At 40.8% G+C, this 15,741-nt stretch overlaps 4 protein-coding genes across 8 annotated transcripts; 1 reads left to right on the top strand and 3 right to left on the bottom strand.

Annotated features, from left to right (window-relative positions):
- Positions 1–344: 344 nt before the first annotated feature.
- On the bottom strand, positions 345–1,028 carry LOC115754761 (glycine-rich cell wall structural protein 1-like). The gene has a single exon (XM_030693914.1). It carries the CDS (start codon positions 1,026–1,028, stop codon positions 345–347), a length of 684 nt encoding a protein of 227 aa, XP_030549774.1.
- Positions 1,029–2,335: 1,307 nt separating this feature from the next.
- On the bottom strand, positions 2,336–5,755 carry LOC115754734. Of its 3 annotated transcripts, none has more exons than XM_030693871.2 (3): positions 5,623–5,755; positions 2,863–2,944; positions 2,336–2,659 (listed from the first exon to the last, which is right to left on the bottom strand). In XM_030693871.2, exons 2-3 carry the CDS (start codon positions 2,936–2,938, stop codon positions 2,553–2,555), a joined length of 183 nt encoding a protein of 60 aa, XP_030549731.2. In that variant the 5' UTR covers positions 2,939–2,944; positions 5,623–5,755; the 3' UTR covers positions 2,336–2,552. The 3 variants fall into 3 exon arrangements, with proteins under 3 accessions (XP_030549731.2, XP_030549732.2, XP_030549733.2); XM_030693872.2 differs by having other exon boundaries at positions 2,863–2,979; positions 5,623–5,749; XM_030693873.2 differs by lacking the exon at positions 5,623–5,755 and adding an exon at positions 4,886–4,909.
- Positions 5,756–7,627: 1,872 nt separating this feature from the next.
- On the top strand, positions 7,628–10,701 carry LOC115754732. Of its 3 annotated transcripts, none has more exons than XM_048273976.1 (5): positions 7,628–7,754; positions 9,439–9,631; positions 9,728–9,836; positions 10,026–10,087; positions 10,436–10,701. In XM_048273976.1, the coding sequence occupies exons 2-5, from the start codon at positions 9,476–9,478 to the stop codon at positions 10,541–10,543; spliced, it is 435 nt and encodes a 144-aa protein (XP_048129933.1). In that variant the 5' UTR covers positions 7,628–7,754; positions 9,439–9,475; the 3' UTR covers positions 10,544–10,701. The 3 variants fall into 3 exon arrangements, with proteins under 3 accessions (XP_048129933.1, XP_048129935.1, XP_048129932.1); XM_048273978.1 differs by having other exon boundaries at positions 7,669–7,732; positions 9,438–9,631; XM_048273975.1 differs by lacking the exon at positions 7,628–7,754 and adding an exon at positions 7,875–7,958.
- Positions 10,702–13,969: 3,268 nt separating this feature from the next.
- LOC115754733 (diphthamide biosynthesis protein 3-like) lies at positions 13,970–14,548 on the bottom strand. Its single transcript, XM_048275153.1, has one exon. The coding sequence runs from the start codon at positions 14,415–14,417 to the stop codon at positions 14,169–14,171; it is 249 nt and encodes an 82-aa protein (XP_048131110.1). The 5' UTR covers positions 14,418–14,548; the 3' UTR covers positions 13,970–14,168.
- Positions 14,549–15,741: the final 1,193 nt, after the last annotated feature.

The following is a 15,741-nucleotide window of genomic DNA, read 5'->3' as shown; positions in this document are numbered from 1 at the left end:
CCATCTACCACTTGGGTTTGCCATGGTAAAGATGTTTTCCTTTTGTCATAATGGAAAGGATACAACGTTTTCTGAGGGCGGCAATGACCGTATCAAAGAACTATTGCTAAGTTTTTCCAGGTGTTTCCCTTCTTCTATGAGTTCGTTGCAGCGTATGATTTCAAGCCTACACAAATGATCACGAAAAAAAAAAAAGAAGACCTTGGCTCATGGCAAGTAAATTGGCCTTGGATTCACTCTGGTGGAAGTTGATGAAACCAGAACGTTCTTATGACCATCCCATGATGAAGGCCTTGTTTTGGAAAGGTACATTAGCAGCTACATTACGGGTCTTCCATTGCTCCCTATTCATTAATGGCGCGAATAAGCTCCATCTGATCACGAAGGTCTTCATCATCAATCTCAACACCTTGGGCAGCCACCGGCCCACCAGCACTATCAAAGAGTACCCTGGAACCATCTGTCTCGTTTTCATAATGTACGACACTTGAGAGAGCTCCCTCCGTAGCTGCATCGCCTTCTGATCCTTCAGTGGCGCCCATCTGACGATGTGCTTCTGCTTCTGCATTTTGATGGGAAGTGAATCTCCAAAATGGTGGCAATGGACCTCCCATCACTGGTAGCGCATTCCGGGAGGAAAACCATAATGGACACCAGCCAGAGCCATAGCCACCTCGCCAACCGCAGCAATTACCTCCACCATTGCCTGATCCCATTCCACCTCCAGCTCCATAAATCGGAACCTGTCCATATCCACCTGGAACATGGCTACCACCTTCACCATTTCCACCTCTTGAGCCAGACCCGACACCGGTTCCAGGAACAGGTGGTCCTTGTCTTTGCACACGTCCACCTACAGGTACAAGACCGGGCCACACCACTTGCCATCCTGGCGGGTAACCTGGTCCACCACTATCGCCACCTGAACCATACCCAATTCCTACGCCAGAACCTGAGCCGAAGCCACTACCACTTCCAGACCCATATCCAAAGCCACTACCACTTCCATATCCATAATTATCTTTCATAGCAGGAATCTAACTTCCCATTCCAGCATCGTTGCTACTATGGTCACCAGAGACATCCTCAGAGTCCATTACAAAACCACGCGCATTAGCTGCACCTAGTCCATCCGACCGGCCAAAGATTCCAGTTCCACTGGCACTTTCAACCTCAGCTGCCTCTAAATCACTACTAGAGTTGCCAAAACCGGTTCCATCTACACCAAAGCCACCGCCGACGCAAAAGCCAGTACCAGAGTCAGACCCTGAATTCGCACCAGCTCCCCAAAACCATGTTCGTCCACTCTCATTTTGGGCGACAGGATCCTGATGGTTCTGACCAGCTTTGGCATCCCGGATGACTCTGTGAGCAGAGCCGAAACCTATGCAAGAAAGAAGGAGAAAACTCATCAAAGCACATTTTCTTGATCCCACTTTTGTCGGAGCTTTTTTGCCTTGCATACTAAAACGAAAGGCTTGTTTATTATATGAGCTTGTGTCCAACAGTGAATGAAGGCATTCCTATGTGTCCGAGTTAACGATATACAGTTGCTGTTGCATGCCCCCAGAGATTAGGGTCGTCGAGAGTCCATGATTATAGAGGAGAAATTTTTGTTGGGTAGTTGTAATCCGACCAAGCATTCATTAGACTGCTTGCTACTACTCTCATGTAAGATTGCATTCGAAAGCATTTGTAAGAGCCAATCAATATAAACTCTTTATGCAACGTCACAGATTTGCCAACCTGGGTTCGCTCCTTTTTCAGGAGCAATCACTTTCATGTGGAAACTGCAAAGAGAATTTAGTTTTGAATGGCGCTGCAACAAGTATCGCGGCTACATCTACTCAGAATCTGATCGAACAGTACATAGCTAATCCTGAAACCAAAAGATCTCTTAGGAAAAGATAAATCAACTAGAAGTGATGCCAAGCGAAGTGATTTTCACCCGTGACTATCGAAAAAATCATTAACAAAAATTTACTTAAACATTATTAATAAAATTTGCGGGATGGTCGAGGGGTGGTGGCGGCGGGGTCGCGGGGCAGGGGGATCGGGCGGGGCGGCGGCGCGATGGTCACCGCGGAGGTCGGCGGCGATGTGGTTGCGGCCACAAACGTGGTCGACAGACGGGTGTAGTGCAAGAAGTCATCAGCCAGAAGTAAAATTTTAATTCTCAAAATTAGCCAAAAATCCTATCAGAAGTGAAAAAACATGCTAGAAGTGAAATCATACCAGAAGTCAATTTTTTTACCAAACGGATTTCTACTTCGATCATGTTTTTATCAAACACATTTCTCGCGATGGGCTCGAAAGAACTGTTACCATGCGCGCCCTTAATTGATAACACTATATCTTGCAAATCAGTCAGTTCATTCATGGTCAGAATCACAACCTACCAAGTGCCCCAAAAGGGGCGAAAAGAAAAGAGAAAAAGGAACATTGCCTCGATCAGATGAAAGTAGCGAAAAGCTTGCAAATGTTACAGGAAACAACATAGAGAAAATGTTTCCTTTTATTTGGGTGGTGAGGGAGATCAAAAACACATTTACTTAAACTTCCTCTCCACTACCCGAGCCAGATTCTGTGGAGTTTAGACTTTCAGCCAACATCCGATCTCTGTTCTGCATTTGTCTCTCCGCAGCAACCATATAAAAACCTAAGTGAAAAAAAAAGGATCAAAATAAGATGACGTAAAGAGCACACAACTGAGAAAAAAAGTAGATTGGCCATTTTACATATAGTCTGTCATGGATTTATTCTCGAGCACACAAACAAAAGCACAATAGTAATTGTTTTCAGAATGCATTACAAGGACAATTTCTTCAGAGAATCAGGAAAACAATGTGAAAAAGAACATACTTATTGCACTTCCGAATGCGCATAACAAAAGTATCCTCGAGGACCATTTATCCCCAATTACTCCTCTGCCTCCCATATCTTGCTGCAGGATATCAATCGAAGGGCTTAAAACAGCACCAGAAGACAGTCAACTACGGTAGCAAAAAAGAAAAGAAGACAACTTGTTATTCAAAAACAACTGCTTAACAAATAGTGGCATGACTGCTCAAATAGCAGCCCATATCATATAAACAATTAGCTTTGATGGTTGTTTAGATTATTAACTCCCTGCTAGTCAAGCTGTTCAGTCAAAATTCTCTCCGTAGGCCAAATGAGCGCACATTGTGGTCCTTGTAGTAGATAACTCAGGGCCAAGAAAGGAACCGAATTTGGCTGTGGGTTCTAGAAAGAAGAATTAACAACTAAGGAAAAGTAATGTGCATGGAAGAAATCCTAAAGTGCAGAAAACCTAAAGTACAGGATGTAAATTGTAGGACAGTAAAGATAAAGATAAAAGTGTTTGGAGAGGGCTTTTACGTCCCAATCTTCTCCTATTTATAGTCTACTTCAAATGAGAAGTGGTTACATCATATAAGGACATCTAGAAGATAAGGACACAGAACTATTAACCACTTAGGCTTCTAAAGCAGTTTAGCACAATTTTAAGAACACATGTAAAGCTGCCTCTTCAATGACTAAGCCCTGTTGAGCCTGTTGACACCATCCAAGGTTGATTACAAACTTCCCTCATTGACTGAAGCCCTTAGATGAACAGACTGATCCACTAACACAAGCGCAACTTTATCCACGACGTCCTCGCCTTTTTGACCGGAGTAATTTCCTCCTCGACACCAACAACTACCCAGCCAACAGCAATGACCACTTTGCCGGCACCTAATTTTGAATTCATTGTCTTTTAAGCAGTTTGCGGGACTCATGTGACATACAATTTTCTGCGGGTGTCAATGCATACATTGCCAATATGCTTCATTCATCAAAAGAGCATTTATGAAACAAACTATCAATAGAGTCCCATCAAAGCAATGTGCACAGGATTCTCATGTATATGAGTCCCCGCATCGTTTGCCAAAGTTGGTTCAGCATTGCACTCAGCTCTCCATTGCCTCATTTCCAACAGAACCAGTGGGCAACTTAACGAATCTGGTTTCTCAATTGTTACCATAATTGTCCCAATTTTAAAGCACGGAAATTATCTCAGACCTTATTGCACAGATGCCAACAACTATGTAAAAGAAGAACTCCCATGATACAGTTCTACATTGTGCGAGAGAATGATTTGCCATTGCTCTTTTGGGACCAAAACTGTCAACTTAAGAAACTAACAGATGACAATTATTGGAACACAAAGCAGACTAAGGGAATGATCAATTTTTAGATCTACCTAAACCTAGCACAGATCTGCATAAAAAACGTATAACAACCAAAGAAAATGGTCAAATCATGATGCTGAGAATACAACTACTATATCTATAAAATATGATTATAAATTCTAAATACTAGAATTCCCTCATCACACAACCATCTATTTCCTCAACTAGTAACAATGGTGAACTCTAGGATGCTCACGCATAAACTCAGAACCGGGATGGGAAGTAAAGGCGTCAAGCAAGTTGCTGTTTCATTATCCTTGTTGAAGCTTATTATATACCAACTCCACAAAATATGTGCTGACAAAAAAGGAAAAGCTTTGAGGTTCTGAACATTTTCTTAGACTCCATTTGTTTCGCAGAAAATGGATAATTTGGAAAACATTTTCCCAAAAATAATTGCTTGTATCGCTTGAAATACTCGGTCAACAAAAAATGGTTTTATTATTGACAATAATTCATGTCTAATCAGTTTCATGGACGATGAAAATATTTTACATTCATTCATTGTTGTGAGTGGTTCAAGCAATCATTTTAAAAAAACATGTTTTCCCTATGTAATGCTACCCCACTAAGCAAACATGAATATCAAATATACTGTCACCAGAAGTGATATATTGCAAAAGTCTATATACATTCACCCGACATGAGTGTACGTGATATTTAGCTGTATGATGGATGGAGCTTCCAGATGTAATGGATTAACCACGATAATGTTTCGTGTGAACCACACACCAAAAGAAAAGTTGGGAAGAAAGACAAGACACAGATCGTGAAATCAAAGGGCACAATGATTATGCCCACAAGACCCAAGGATTGCCAAAATTTGCAAGAGAGTCGAACTGTCATGCTTCATCCACGTTAAGAAAAGGACAATTGTGAAAACTAACGAACTTGATGGGAGCCAAAGCAGAAAAACAGGTGTGGAAAAACTTCAGATAAATCAGTTGAAGACTCTTGATGAGGGCGATGGCATTCTAAAGTATGAAGATTCAGCCGGCCAAATTAGAGGCTCCACATGCATTGGTAGCTATCTCGTGGAACGCTAGTATCTCTCCTATCATATCAGTAATTTTTATACAAAATAACAACATATCCAAGTCAAGGAATTTCAAATCCTGGTGCTTTCACTTCGTCCCAACTAATCCTGCCGCTAACCGAGCACATATTTTTGTGGGTATATTAAGGGCAAAACAATCGCACTGGAGGGCAAGACGAAGAACCCAACTCTCTGGGATTCTGCAATTATCAGTCGGCTACCAAATTCAAGAAAGAGAGAGCCCAGAGAAAAAGAGACGACTCAAACAGCTAACCAACTGGGCTCTTCGCAAGCGAAGATTGACGAAGAAATTGTTGAGAAGTAAATTCACGAAGTTAAACAAGTCGAAAGTACCTGGCAAGGAACCGAAAGGGAGCAAGAGTTGAAGACTCTAGCGTTGCACCGAGCTAAGAACCGAGGCTTCAAACTGCAGACTAGTGGATCGGTGAACGGTGACGGAGAAAGAAATCAACCAGTCTTGTGGAGGCTGTTTCAATAGACACCCCGATCGGTAGCTGGTCTCCAGATACCCTCGGCCTTTTCTCTTTTTTCATAACGGGATAAGTCTAAAACTTATCCCGAAAATTAAATCGAGTGCAAATTTTTTCCAAAATACGATCAAATTTTAAAATTTATTAAATTTATGGAATCGAATATTTCTGTTAATACCGTTAAATTATCTAATAACACATATTGATGTGAAATTTTTGAATTAATTTTCTCTCCTAACTGATTTTTTTTTATTTTTTTCAAGTCTTTTCTATATTAATTAAAGACTAAGAAAATGGTAAAATTCAATTTTGAAAAGCTAAAACTGAAAAAAAAAAAAGGGGGGGGGGGGGGCGGATAAGGCAGACTAGGGCCTAATTGGTGAGGTGCGGCCGTAGTTGCCCATCGCCAATGGGGCCGATGGAGGTCGGTGGCCCTAACCTAAGTGAGGGTGGTCGGGCCTCACTAAGGGTGAGCAATGGTCTCTCGCCTCAAGGGCAAGGGTTGGTGAGGGCAGGCCACCCTCACCCAAGGCCATCGACCTCTACCAGTCCCTCCAGCATTGGGCAACTACATGATAGAAAAATTAATTCAACAATGTTATCTTAGCATCTTTCATTATACAAGTTGACAATGTTAACGAAATGACGCGATTACATTAATTTGATAAATTTAGGACTTGATTGTATTTTTCGAAAAATTTAGGACTTCATTGCATTTTTACGATAAATTTAATGACTTTTGATACACATATGAAATGCTGAGTAATTTTTTCTCTTTGGTCGGGAAATCCTGAGTATTTTTTTTTTTTGGTCGAAAAATCCTGAGTAATTGAAGGCTGCGCGTTTAGTGCTGCTTTGGTCGTTTTGTTTTGGGAAGCGGCCGCGAGTAATTTTGCTTGGCGCGTAATCCGAGGGAGAGCCTTCTCGTCAAATTACTACATCCTTGGAAGACTCGATTAGCGTTTGAAGCCAAGAGGTAAGATTTCGTATTATTTGCTTTACTAGAGCACGATTATAATTTTCATTATATTGCTTAATTGCTAATAATTCCCATAAAGTAGGTCACGTAAATCTGTTCTATTTATTTTGATGTTCGGGTTTACTATTGTTTGCACAAAAGTCACCAATCGCCTTGAAAATTTTCTAAGGTAACTTTTTATTATATCCATTTATGACAACTCAATTCTCTAAGAAATTATAAACTTTCAATCTGTTCTCAAATTTACTCATGTGATCCAGTCGCAACTTAATATGATATTTTCACCTCGATAATAAATCGATATTAGCAAGGTAACATATAAAATTATCTTTAAAATGAAATCATTCTAAAATATGAAAATCGGGGATGACTCTAATAGATTTTTTGACATGGGGCTTATGGGGATAGATTTGGGATTCAAGTAAAGTTTGGCGATTTTTCTCTTTGATAAAATAGGTTCGAGATATATTTAGAAGTAGGCTTAAAGTTGGGGTTTTTTAAACAAAGAAAAGCACGGGACAAATTTGGATTGGATATAAAGTTTGTATTTTCTTTTAGGACAAAAAAAAAATTAAGGGCAAAATTGGAACTAAACCTAAAGCCGAGATTTTTATAGGAAATTAGGCCAATAAATTACTAGTTTCTTTAACCTTTTTTGGTAGTTTCCCAAAGTTAAAAAAAAAAAAAAAGTAATTGCAAAGCAACGAAAAATTAATTGCATTTCAGTTCCTGAATTTTGACTCAACCTCCAATATCACCTTTTAAGTTTTTAATTTGCCTTAAAACTTTAATACACGTTCAATGAAGTTCAAGAAGTTGGTGAAGATATTCAATACTACCTCTGATCTGAACTTGATTTAACGAGACATGCCGAAGAAATCAAAATTTCAAGACTCATTTTCCCTCGCTGCAAATAAGAGCTTCGAGTGTGGAGGAGGCTGAGCTCGCAGCGGTACTGAAGAGTGAAGACCTACCTCCCCCATCTCATCGGCTGCAATCTCGCCGGCATCTGGTACGCTTTCTCCCGCGATTCTCGAGAGTTGCTTCTTCCGTCGCTTACCTAAATCCGTTGATTTTCCCTTTTGTGCGCCATTTCTTTTGTTCTTGTTCCTTTTACTTCAAGATTCATCCGATAGATAGCTTCGCGGGTTCGCTGATTCTCAGAGCTCGGTTTGGTTGGACCTTGATTGCTTCTTTGGTTGAATCGGCCGCGACAGTAACGGCGGAACCACCATTTTCTGTCGGGTAATGTTATTTCGTCCCTGTCCTGCGATGGTCTTCTGCGTTTGAATATTCAGTACATCGGAGTCAAATTGCTTACTCCATGTGCACTTCTGAGCCTCTGCTTGGTTTACACCGATTCGATCCGGTTTCAGAGTCTAGGGTTGCGTTAGGTGGAGAGCTGAGTGATGTAGTAGGGTTGTTTTTACAGCTCTCTGTCTCCACCGCTGCCGCTTCTCTGTTGATGTGCTGTGGGTAACTCCAAGCTTGAAATGGCTGTGCAAATTTGATGAACTGGCTATCTCAGACAGAATTTTCGTAATTAGGAGGTCTACTGAATCGAGATTATTGAATATAAAATGCTTACATTAATTATTTTTGGTAAGCTACGTAATTGCATTGATAGAACCTATTCAACTACATTGGGAATATACAAGGACAGGAACAGAGTCTAATGTAGACGAAGCACATTATTTCAGATTTGTACATGTAGACCATAATCGATTAAATGTAACCAGAATAAACTGGAGAGGAGGTTCAGATCCTTCAAAAAGCCACTTTGTTTCGTTCCTTCCAAATGCTTGCAAGTGCTCATTGACATGCATAACTTGTTTACCGTGTTTTCCCAGGGACCTGGCCATAAATCAGGTTTTCAATGTTTATTTTGTGATTTCTGGCATATTGGATCTGAATACTCTAGGACATATCCCATTTTTGCAATCTTACCTGCCCAAGCTAGGCCATCATTTCTGCTCTATTATTGTTGTCCTCTTTAGGTGAGGAGATCCATAAATGTGATTCAGGCGGTTGCAGGGTTTACCACTTTTTTTTTTGCATGACTAGTTTCGGGAAGAAGATAACTGCAGATAGTCTTCCAGTCATTTCCGCATACACTGTAGACTTTTTTTTTTTACAGTTCGAAAAAAAAAAGAAGATAATCTGTTCTTGCTCTTTTATGTTCAAGCTTGTTCTTCTTGAATGCTAGACTTTATATCTACATCCGTTTCACTTGCCATCACACTATTTGAACTAGTGGCTTATCTTATGGAAAGGCTCTTCCTCAATGTCAAACATGGCAATTTTGTATCTGCTTAGTCATCCTCGACTGCCTGTTCTCACTTGACCCCATACGAGCACATATAATAGAAAACTTGAAGTCATTATATTCCAACCATTCTATCATTCTTAATTCTTTGCAGTATGGGACTAGGGCACTTAAAAAGCTCATTTGCTTCTTTATGAGAAGCTTTTGGTATTCCCACGGTGCCAAAATAAGTTGTCTCTTCATATCTAATGATGCACAGATATCTTATGATGCACAGATTGTTCTTTTGGATAGATACATGTTAAGCTTTGTTTGGAATATAACTTGATTTTTCAGAATAATGTTGGTTTATGGCTTTTCAGAGCAAGATGTTGTTTTGGCCTTTATTCCATTTAAAATTATTTCCATTCTGTTTTCCCTCCTGCTCGACTCAGGTAAAGGAAAGAAAGAGGCTCTGGAGAGGGAAGCAATATGGATTACAGCTTAGCAGCGCTGAAACTGCTGAGCTTCCAATTGAAGGAGGCCATCGAAGCCACATCATCCTCCTCGTCCTCGTCCTCGTCCTCATCTTCTTCTCACAACGCCTTCACTCTTGGTGGCCTCCTCTTTCAGCGAGCCTGGTTACAGGTACGCCTGTCTGTCTCTTCTTCTCACCTCGCCATTCCCATTTGCTCCAACCACGCATTTGATGTTAGATTTAAACATACACCTACACCAACGCAGGGTGTTCTGGTCTTGGTGCTTGACAAAGAGCGGTTGTTGATCGATGATGGAACTGGAGTCGTCGAGCTCTCTCTACCCGGCGAGTTTCGCCTCCGCCCCTGGAAAGTAGGTCAGGCCATCAATCACCTGCTGGGCACTTTAGCATTTTTCTTCTTTAAACTGCTAAATATGCTTGACTCCCGTGTTTTTTCCTTCTTTTTTTCTTTGGAAACATCATATACCGAGAAGTGCGGTTTTGATTTCGATTTTTTTTTTTTCGACTATGGTTTTGTCAATTTATATGGGGCGTAATGTGCAGGAATGTATGTAATGGTTGTTGGAGCATACTTTATGCGTGCAGGAGAGCTCCCTATGATTAAGGTATGTTAGTAGAAGTTCCAAAAGTCCGTGAGCTGAAGTCTTGGATTTTCAATACTCGATTAATTATTTAATAGGTAATGGTAATTTTTCAAAAGTGTCAATATTTTCGTGTGTGAACTCCATTATCTCGCTAGTAGATTATTTAGATGTGTTGGTAAACGAATTGATCATGAACTTTGTAGAATTGTCTGAAATGCTAGACCAACATTCAGGGAAAATGAATCTCTCCTCTTTCATCTGTGTTCGTCTGTTTACAGTGCTTTTGTTAGGGTTTTTTTGAGAAACTTAAAGTTTCACTGCTTCTTCGGGGAGGAAATTGATGTATACATGCTTTGGTTGAATCATCAGGTTCACAAGATGGTTGATCTCTCGGCATTTCCAGATCGAGAGGCCATGTGGTATCTTGAAGTTCTTGAGGCCTACAGATTGTTCTACAAACCATTGATCGAAGAGTAAAATGGGATTGGCTTTTATTGGTAGCATGGAATTCCCTCACTCCCTCGTAGCCCAAAAGCATGTGCGATCCATCCCAAGTTCATTGTCTATCCCTGTACACTGCAATGGCCTTGTACTTTGCCTTCAGTAATGAATTCGAGGTGAATTCACTTGCCCACTAGCTCCATTCATTTATGATTGCAAGAGAAGTTCTTGACCACAAACAGATGCTGCAACAACACCCACGACTCCCAATAAAGTGTCTATTTTATGGTTGATCTCGGCGCAAAGAGCAAAACCAGAGAACATATCAAGGTGGAGAAATATGGTCGCATGCTCGATGTTATCAAACTCAAAAGCAGGGCAGATGAGAGGGAAGTTGACCACTTGCGCGAAGATCGCAAAGATAGAGAATGAGAATACGAGGAAGAGCTCGGAATGCTTGAATATAGGGGCAGAGGCAGTGAATGGATGCCAAAGTCGTGATTTGCAGCTGCTCGATCCTTTGAGAAGGTGAGGGCGAGTCCCGGCACCAAGTGCCCAAGAAAAGTTCCCATATACATATATGCAGAGGATGTTCACAAAGGGACAGGAGTCCAATCTGGTGGTTTGTCATGTTGCTTTCGGTGCTTGTTGCATGTGTTTCCACAAAATAAAGATTGCAGAAAAAGACGTCCAAATATTTGCACACTGAAAAGCAGAGTTTTGAGGAAAATGGTTTGAGAAACCTCAGGCTTCAGCATTTCAGGAAAAGTGGAGTGAACGTTGGCTCCATTAAATTGCAATGTTGCGGCAACTAAGAAGTTCCCACTTGTTCAAGAGAACCATGCCACAAAGACAAAGAGTTATTTAACTGGGATGACGTTGCAGATTCCCCGCATATGACCCCGTTTTCGCTTCAAGAGGCAGTGCACACAATTTTGACAATTAGAACCCACGAGATCCACGTACTCACTGAACCTGACCGTCTCTACTATGTGAATAGACTAAATGACGTGTTTCGTATGTTGTTTCTGCCATGACAGTTCGCAGGATATCCTCTTTTAATTTTACGAATTATGCCTAACCTTGCAGCTATTCCGGTAAGTGCGGTTCGTGAATGACTAAGATGGGAACCTCACGAGTGCCATTAAGGTTTGCAGGATACCCTCTTTTAATTTTACGAATTATGCCTAACCTTGAAGCTATTCCAGTAACGACGGTTCGTGAATGACTAAGATGGGAACCTTACGAGTACGGCATACATAGAAACTGAATACAAAGTTTCTCTACCCCAACCAGTAGCCCACAACACTCACGGAACAAACAGCAGACCCCTTGGAGTTAAATTAAACTAAGAAGTCCAGAAATAAAATGCCCTTGTGGTTAATGTATTGCAAGCAGTCTGAAAAATCAATTTCAGCTAATGTTTTCCGTGTCCATCTAGAAAGAGCAAGCCTCTAGATACTCGGAACAAGCTTCAACTAAACCATGGGTAACCCCACAAGCAAGCTTTTCTCTGAATATGATGCCAAAACATCTCATGTCTACTAGGTTCGATTCGAATTATGCCTATACTTCACAGCCACCAAGTTGGATTTATCATGATGAATTCCAACCATACAACTTCATACGGATTGAAAATCAACATTTCTTGAAGTATATAATGCTATTGGTATATGTAAGGCAAATGATACTTCCAGAAGCATGAGGTGATTCTTCTGGCTTATTCAATGTAAATAGCCGAAATAACGTAAATGATACTTCTGAAGTCAGAGATATATGTTTGACCCCACAAAAAAAAGTGGAGTGAACGTTGGTTCCATTAGATATATCTAAATAGCTTACTCAAAGAATCGCAAGTAGATCAGAAACCATGACTGGTCACTCGCATACTTCACATTTATTAATTTTTACCTCCCTTCACATGGACACAGCTAACCGCATACAGAAGTATGTACACATTTCTTCGACAACTAATAGTGAATTTGGGCACCCTATTAGCATAATCACAATGCAGCTTACAACAGTAAACAAAGCTGGCTTCCTTCTAGTGAACTTCAAAGCACGATTTGACTTTCTGTTCATCCAATTGAAGTACCGGGCTGCTAGCCATCAAGCGTATTTCTAAGTGTTTTGCTTTTTGGGTCAAACAATTAGTTGACGTTAAGGTTCTAAAATCTGAAAACAGCTGAGAAAGAAAGCGGACACAAAAAGCATAAATTAAAAGATACATTCCCAAAAATGCCATGAAAAGATGAACCCGACTACAGAAAATGAGCTAGCATCGATGAAACCACGAAGATCACAATCAGCATACCTTTGGTCTAATACAGGATTTCGATCTACATTACGAAATTCCCTATTGTTGGACATCAGAACAAAGCAGTACCATAGCTTCGTTTTGATGGATAATAAAGGATTCTATTAAAATGTGAAAAAAAAAAACAATCAAGTACATCATAATTGTACAGGATAAGAAGAAGGAAATAAAAAGGAAAAAAAAAAGGAAAATCATCACAAGACTATGAGAAGTTAGAGCAAGATATCCAAACCTGAATTAAAGAATACAAGATAGAAGCAACCCAAGATTTTAAATCTTCTTGATAACGTAAAGAGAAGCCATAATTCTTGCAAGGTCTCGTACAACAAAATCAAATCACTCATACTCAAGATCACCTCATACTCACGATGCAAGATGTCTCAACAAGAGTGAAACATCAACAACACAATACCTGATGGGGGGAGCAGCGCCCTGATTGACTGAACCAAGAGTTTGTAAATTGCTGTAAATCACGTTACTCTGATGCCTAGACCTCACTAACATTGAAAGAAACAAACTCATGAAACCTCGAATAGGAAATAACAAATGTAAATAAGCACTAGCAGGTGCAGAGTGTGTAGAAGGAAAAACCGCAGAGATTGTGAAGGTGCAAAGAATAAAGAGTGGCCTGTCAAACGGTGGATTTTTCATTGCGCAGATAAAAATCTCAGAGACTATCTTCTTGAGCAAGATTTGATAAAGCAGAAACAATGCAAGATCAATCAGCCCAGTCATATCCGTAATCAGCACATTTTGGACATATTCTACATTATGGCCATAAGAAAAAGAGCTAATTAGGGACTATCCTTAACAGTAGCAGGTTTCACGCTACAGAGCTATCCTCATGCATAGACCCCAACTGGATATAAAGATCACAATTTCCACATAATCACGTTCCAGACTTACCATTAAGGGAATTCTCAACACAAGAGAAGCAGATATATTACTGCTGTAAAATCAATAACTGACGTTCCCAATTTGCCGGAAAGATCTAGGAGGAAGCAACCTCGAACTTGTTCTATTTCTAAGCGTACGCAAACACCGAGAGAATCGAGAGCAGTACATAATTATCTATCGCATCCACATGTTTCAAACTTAATCAAGAAAAGCATCTAAAAAACCATCAAACGGAGAGCACAAGGACATTCCATCAACCCTGTTGTATATCAATCAATCAGTCAATACCATCATTCCCGCATAATCACAGCACCATGACAATACACCTCAATCTCCACTAACCCAAACCAATCGTCAAATACCTAGCAATTCCAACCCGCCCAAAACCGACCTCAAAAGCAACTGATTTTTTTACAATCACAACTGCTCCGAAAACCGACCTGAAATTCAAGCGACGGCGACGGGCTGTTGCTTGGAGTGCTCCACGTTCTTCTTACTCGCGGTGTCGGCGAAGTCCTCGGCGTTGTAGATGACGGTGATGTAGAGAGAGCAGCTGGGGCAGCGAGCGATGTCCTCGCCGAGGCGGAGGTCGTCCCTGGTGATCTGGAAGAGGTCGCCGCAGGGACAAGGGTAGGTATACGACTGGAGCTCCTCGTTCCACTCCATGTCCTCGATCTCCACGTCGTCGTACGACATGGTCTCCTCGATTCTTCTGCTACGGGGTTAGGGTTTCTCCCCGCCGCCCGCCTGCTTTTCCTGGGAACCGGCGATGAAGATGGCGCGTGGATGGAAGAGTCGGCGCACGGAGAGGCAAAGGTTTGATTAGGACTCTTGAGGAGAAGAAGGGGCAAAAGGGTCGGTTCCTTTCTCCAGGTGGGAACTGGGATTCATTCCATTTTTCTTTTCTTTTCTGAAAATATACTAAATATAAATTTAAAAAAAATTTCCGTTCCATTTCACGAAGAATAAATAATTTAAAAAAATATATTTTCTTAAAAATATTTACTAATACGAAGTTGGAAATTTCCTTTTTTCACAACCAAATGGAAATTTTGGGATTATTTTTTACTTTTTTCGACCGGTTATGTGTCCATCTAATCTCGTATTTATTTGGAAAGACCATTGTCCATAAAATAATTTCTTCTCGTGATTTGGCGTGAGTGATAGCAAGGAACGCTCAACAATATTTGTACCACTAAAATGACTTGAATGATCCACATGAAAGGGACGAATCCCTATTTATACAAGAACATCTCTAATGGCTACACGTCGACTTATTTAGGCTCCCATCTCATAAAAACCCAGGGATCAATTCCAATCCCTAAACAAAAACACCTTATTATAGTATTTGCATATTAGGAGCATTGGCATTAATAGTGTTAAGCCCACATAACTTACATTGGACCGAAGCTAATGGACTCAAACAGGGAGACCCCGAATTCAATTAAGTTGTGTGATGAAATTGGGGGAGTAATTGAGCTTTATATTGTCGAATTCCGGGGCATAGGAAAAAAAGAAAGGAGTATGCTCTGATTTCCTTTGCAATCGCATCACCTATAATAGGAAACATGGATGTACTAATCTTGCAAAAGGCACCTTAGGCCATATATACTGTATAGACATGACCTGGGATTTATTCAAGGGAAGGGAAGAATATCAACTATATGTAAGGGCTCCTTCGCCACATCCTAGGCACTGTACGCCAGTGTCGTCGCCGCTTCACTTTGTTGGGATGTTTCCAGTTTCGACGAGCAGGTTCTTGTTGTAGCCCAGGCTGCTCCCTCGCTATCGCACCGTGCTTGCCGCCCCCCAGGAGTCTTCCATGGTAGCAGTCCAGTGAGTTCAGTCCAACACCGCTAGACCACCACCGTTTTGGCCCTGCAAACCGGCACCTTGAACATTAGTGTCATCAATTTACTTCTTGCAGATATTGGGATAGTAATCATGACGAAGATATGATTTGCGTAATGCATTAAGGTTTTGCCCTATTTCTAGCAATTTATTCATTAATTGCTTTTAT

Source organism: Rhodamnia argentea, chromosome 2 (assembly GCF_020921035.1).
Source record: "Rhodamnia argentea isolate NSW1041297 chromosome 2, ASM2092103v1, whole genome shotgun sequence".
In the NCBI taxonomy this organism is placed as follows: Eukaryota; Viridiplantae; Streptophyta; class Magnoliopsida; order Myrtales; family Myrtaceae; genus Rhodamnia; species Rhodamnia argentea.
This window is presented reverse-complemented; position numbering and strand designations above follow the sequence as displayed.

What these genes read in the sequence shown, in the direction of transcription:
- LOC115754732 (XM_048273976.1), top strand. Translation starts at nt 9,476, where the DNA reads ATGGATTACAGCTTAGCAGCGCTGAAACTGCTGAGCTTCCAATTGAAG. An exon ending in CCTCCGCCCCTGGAAAGTAG is followed by an intron (nt 9,837 to 10,025) that starts GTCAGGCCATCA and finishes CGTAATGTGCAG; the next exon opens with GAATGTATGTAATGGTTGTT. An exon ending in GAGAGCTCCCTATGATTAAG is followed by an intron (nt 10,088 to 10,435) that starts GTATGTTAGTAG and finishes TTGAATCATCAG; the next exon opens with GTTCACAAGATGGTTGATCT.
- LOC115754733 (XM_048275153.1), bottom strand. Translation starts at nt 14,417, where the DNA reads ATGTCGTACGACGACGTGGAGATCGAGGACATGGAGTGGAACGAGGAG.
- LOC115754734 (XM_030693871.2), bottom strand. Translation starts at nt 2,938, where the DNA reads ATGGGAGGCAGAGGAGTAATTGGGGATAAATGGTCCTCGAGGATACTT. An exon ending in CGCATTCGGAAGTGCAATAA is followed by an intron (nt 2,660 to 2,862) that starts GTATGTTCTTTT and finishes TTTTTCACTTAG; the next exon opens with GTTTTTATATGGTTGCTGCG.
- LOC115754761 (XM_030693914.1), bottom strand. Translation starts at nt 1,028, where the DNA reads ATGAAAGATAATTATGGATATGGAAGTGGTAGTGGCTTTGGATATGGG.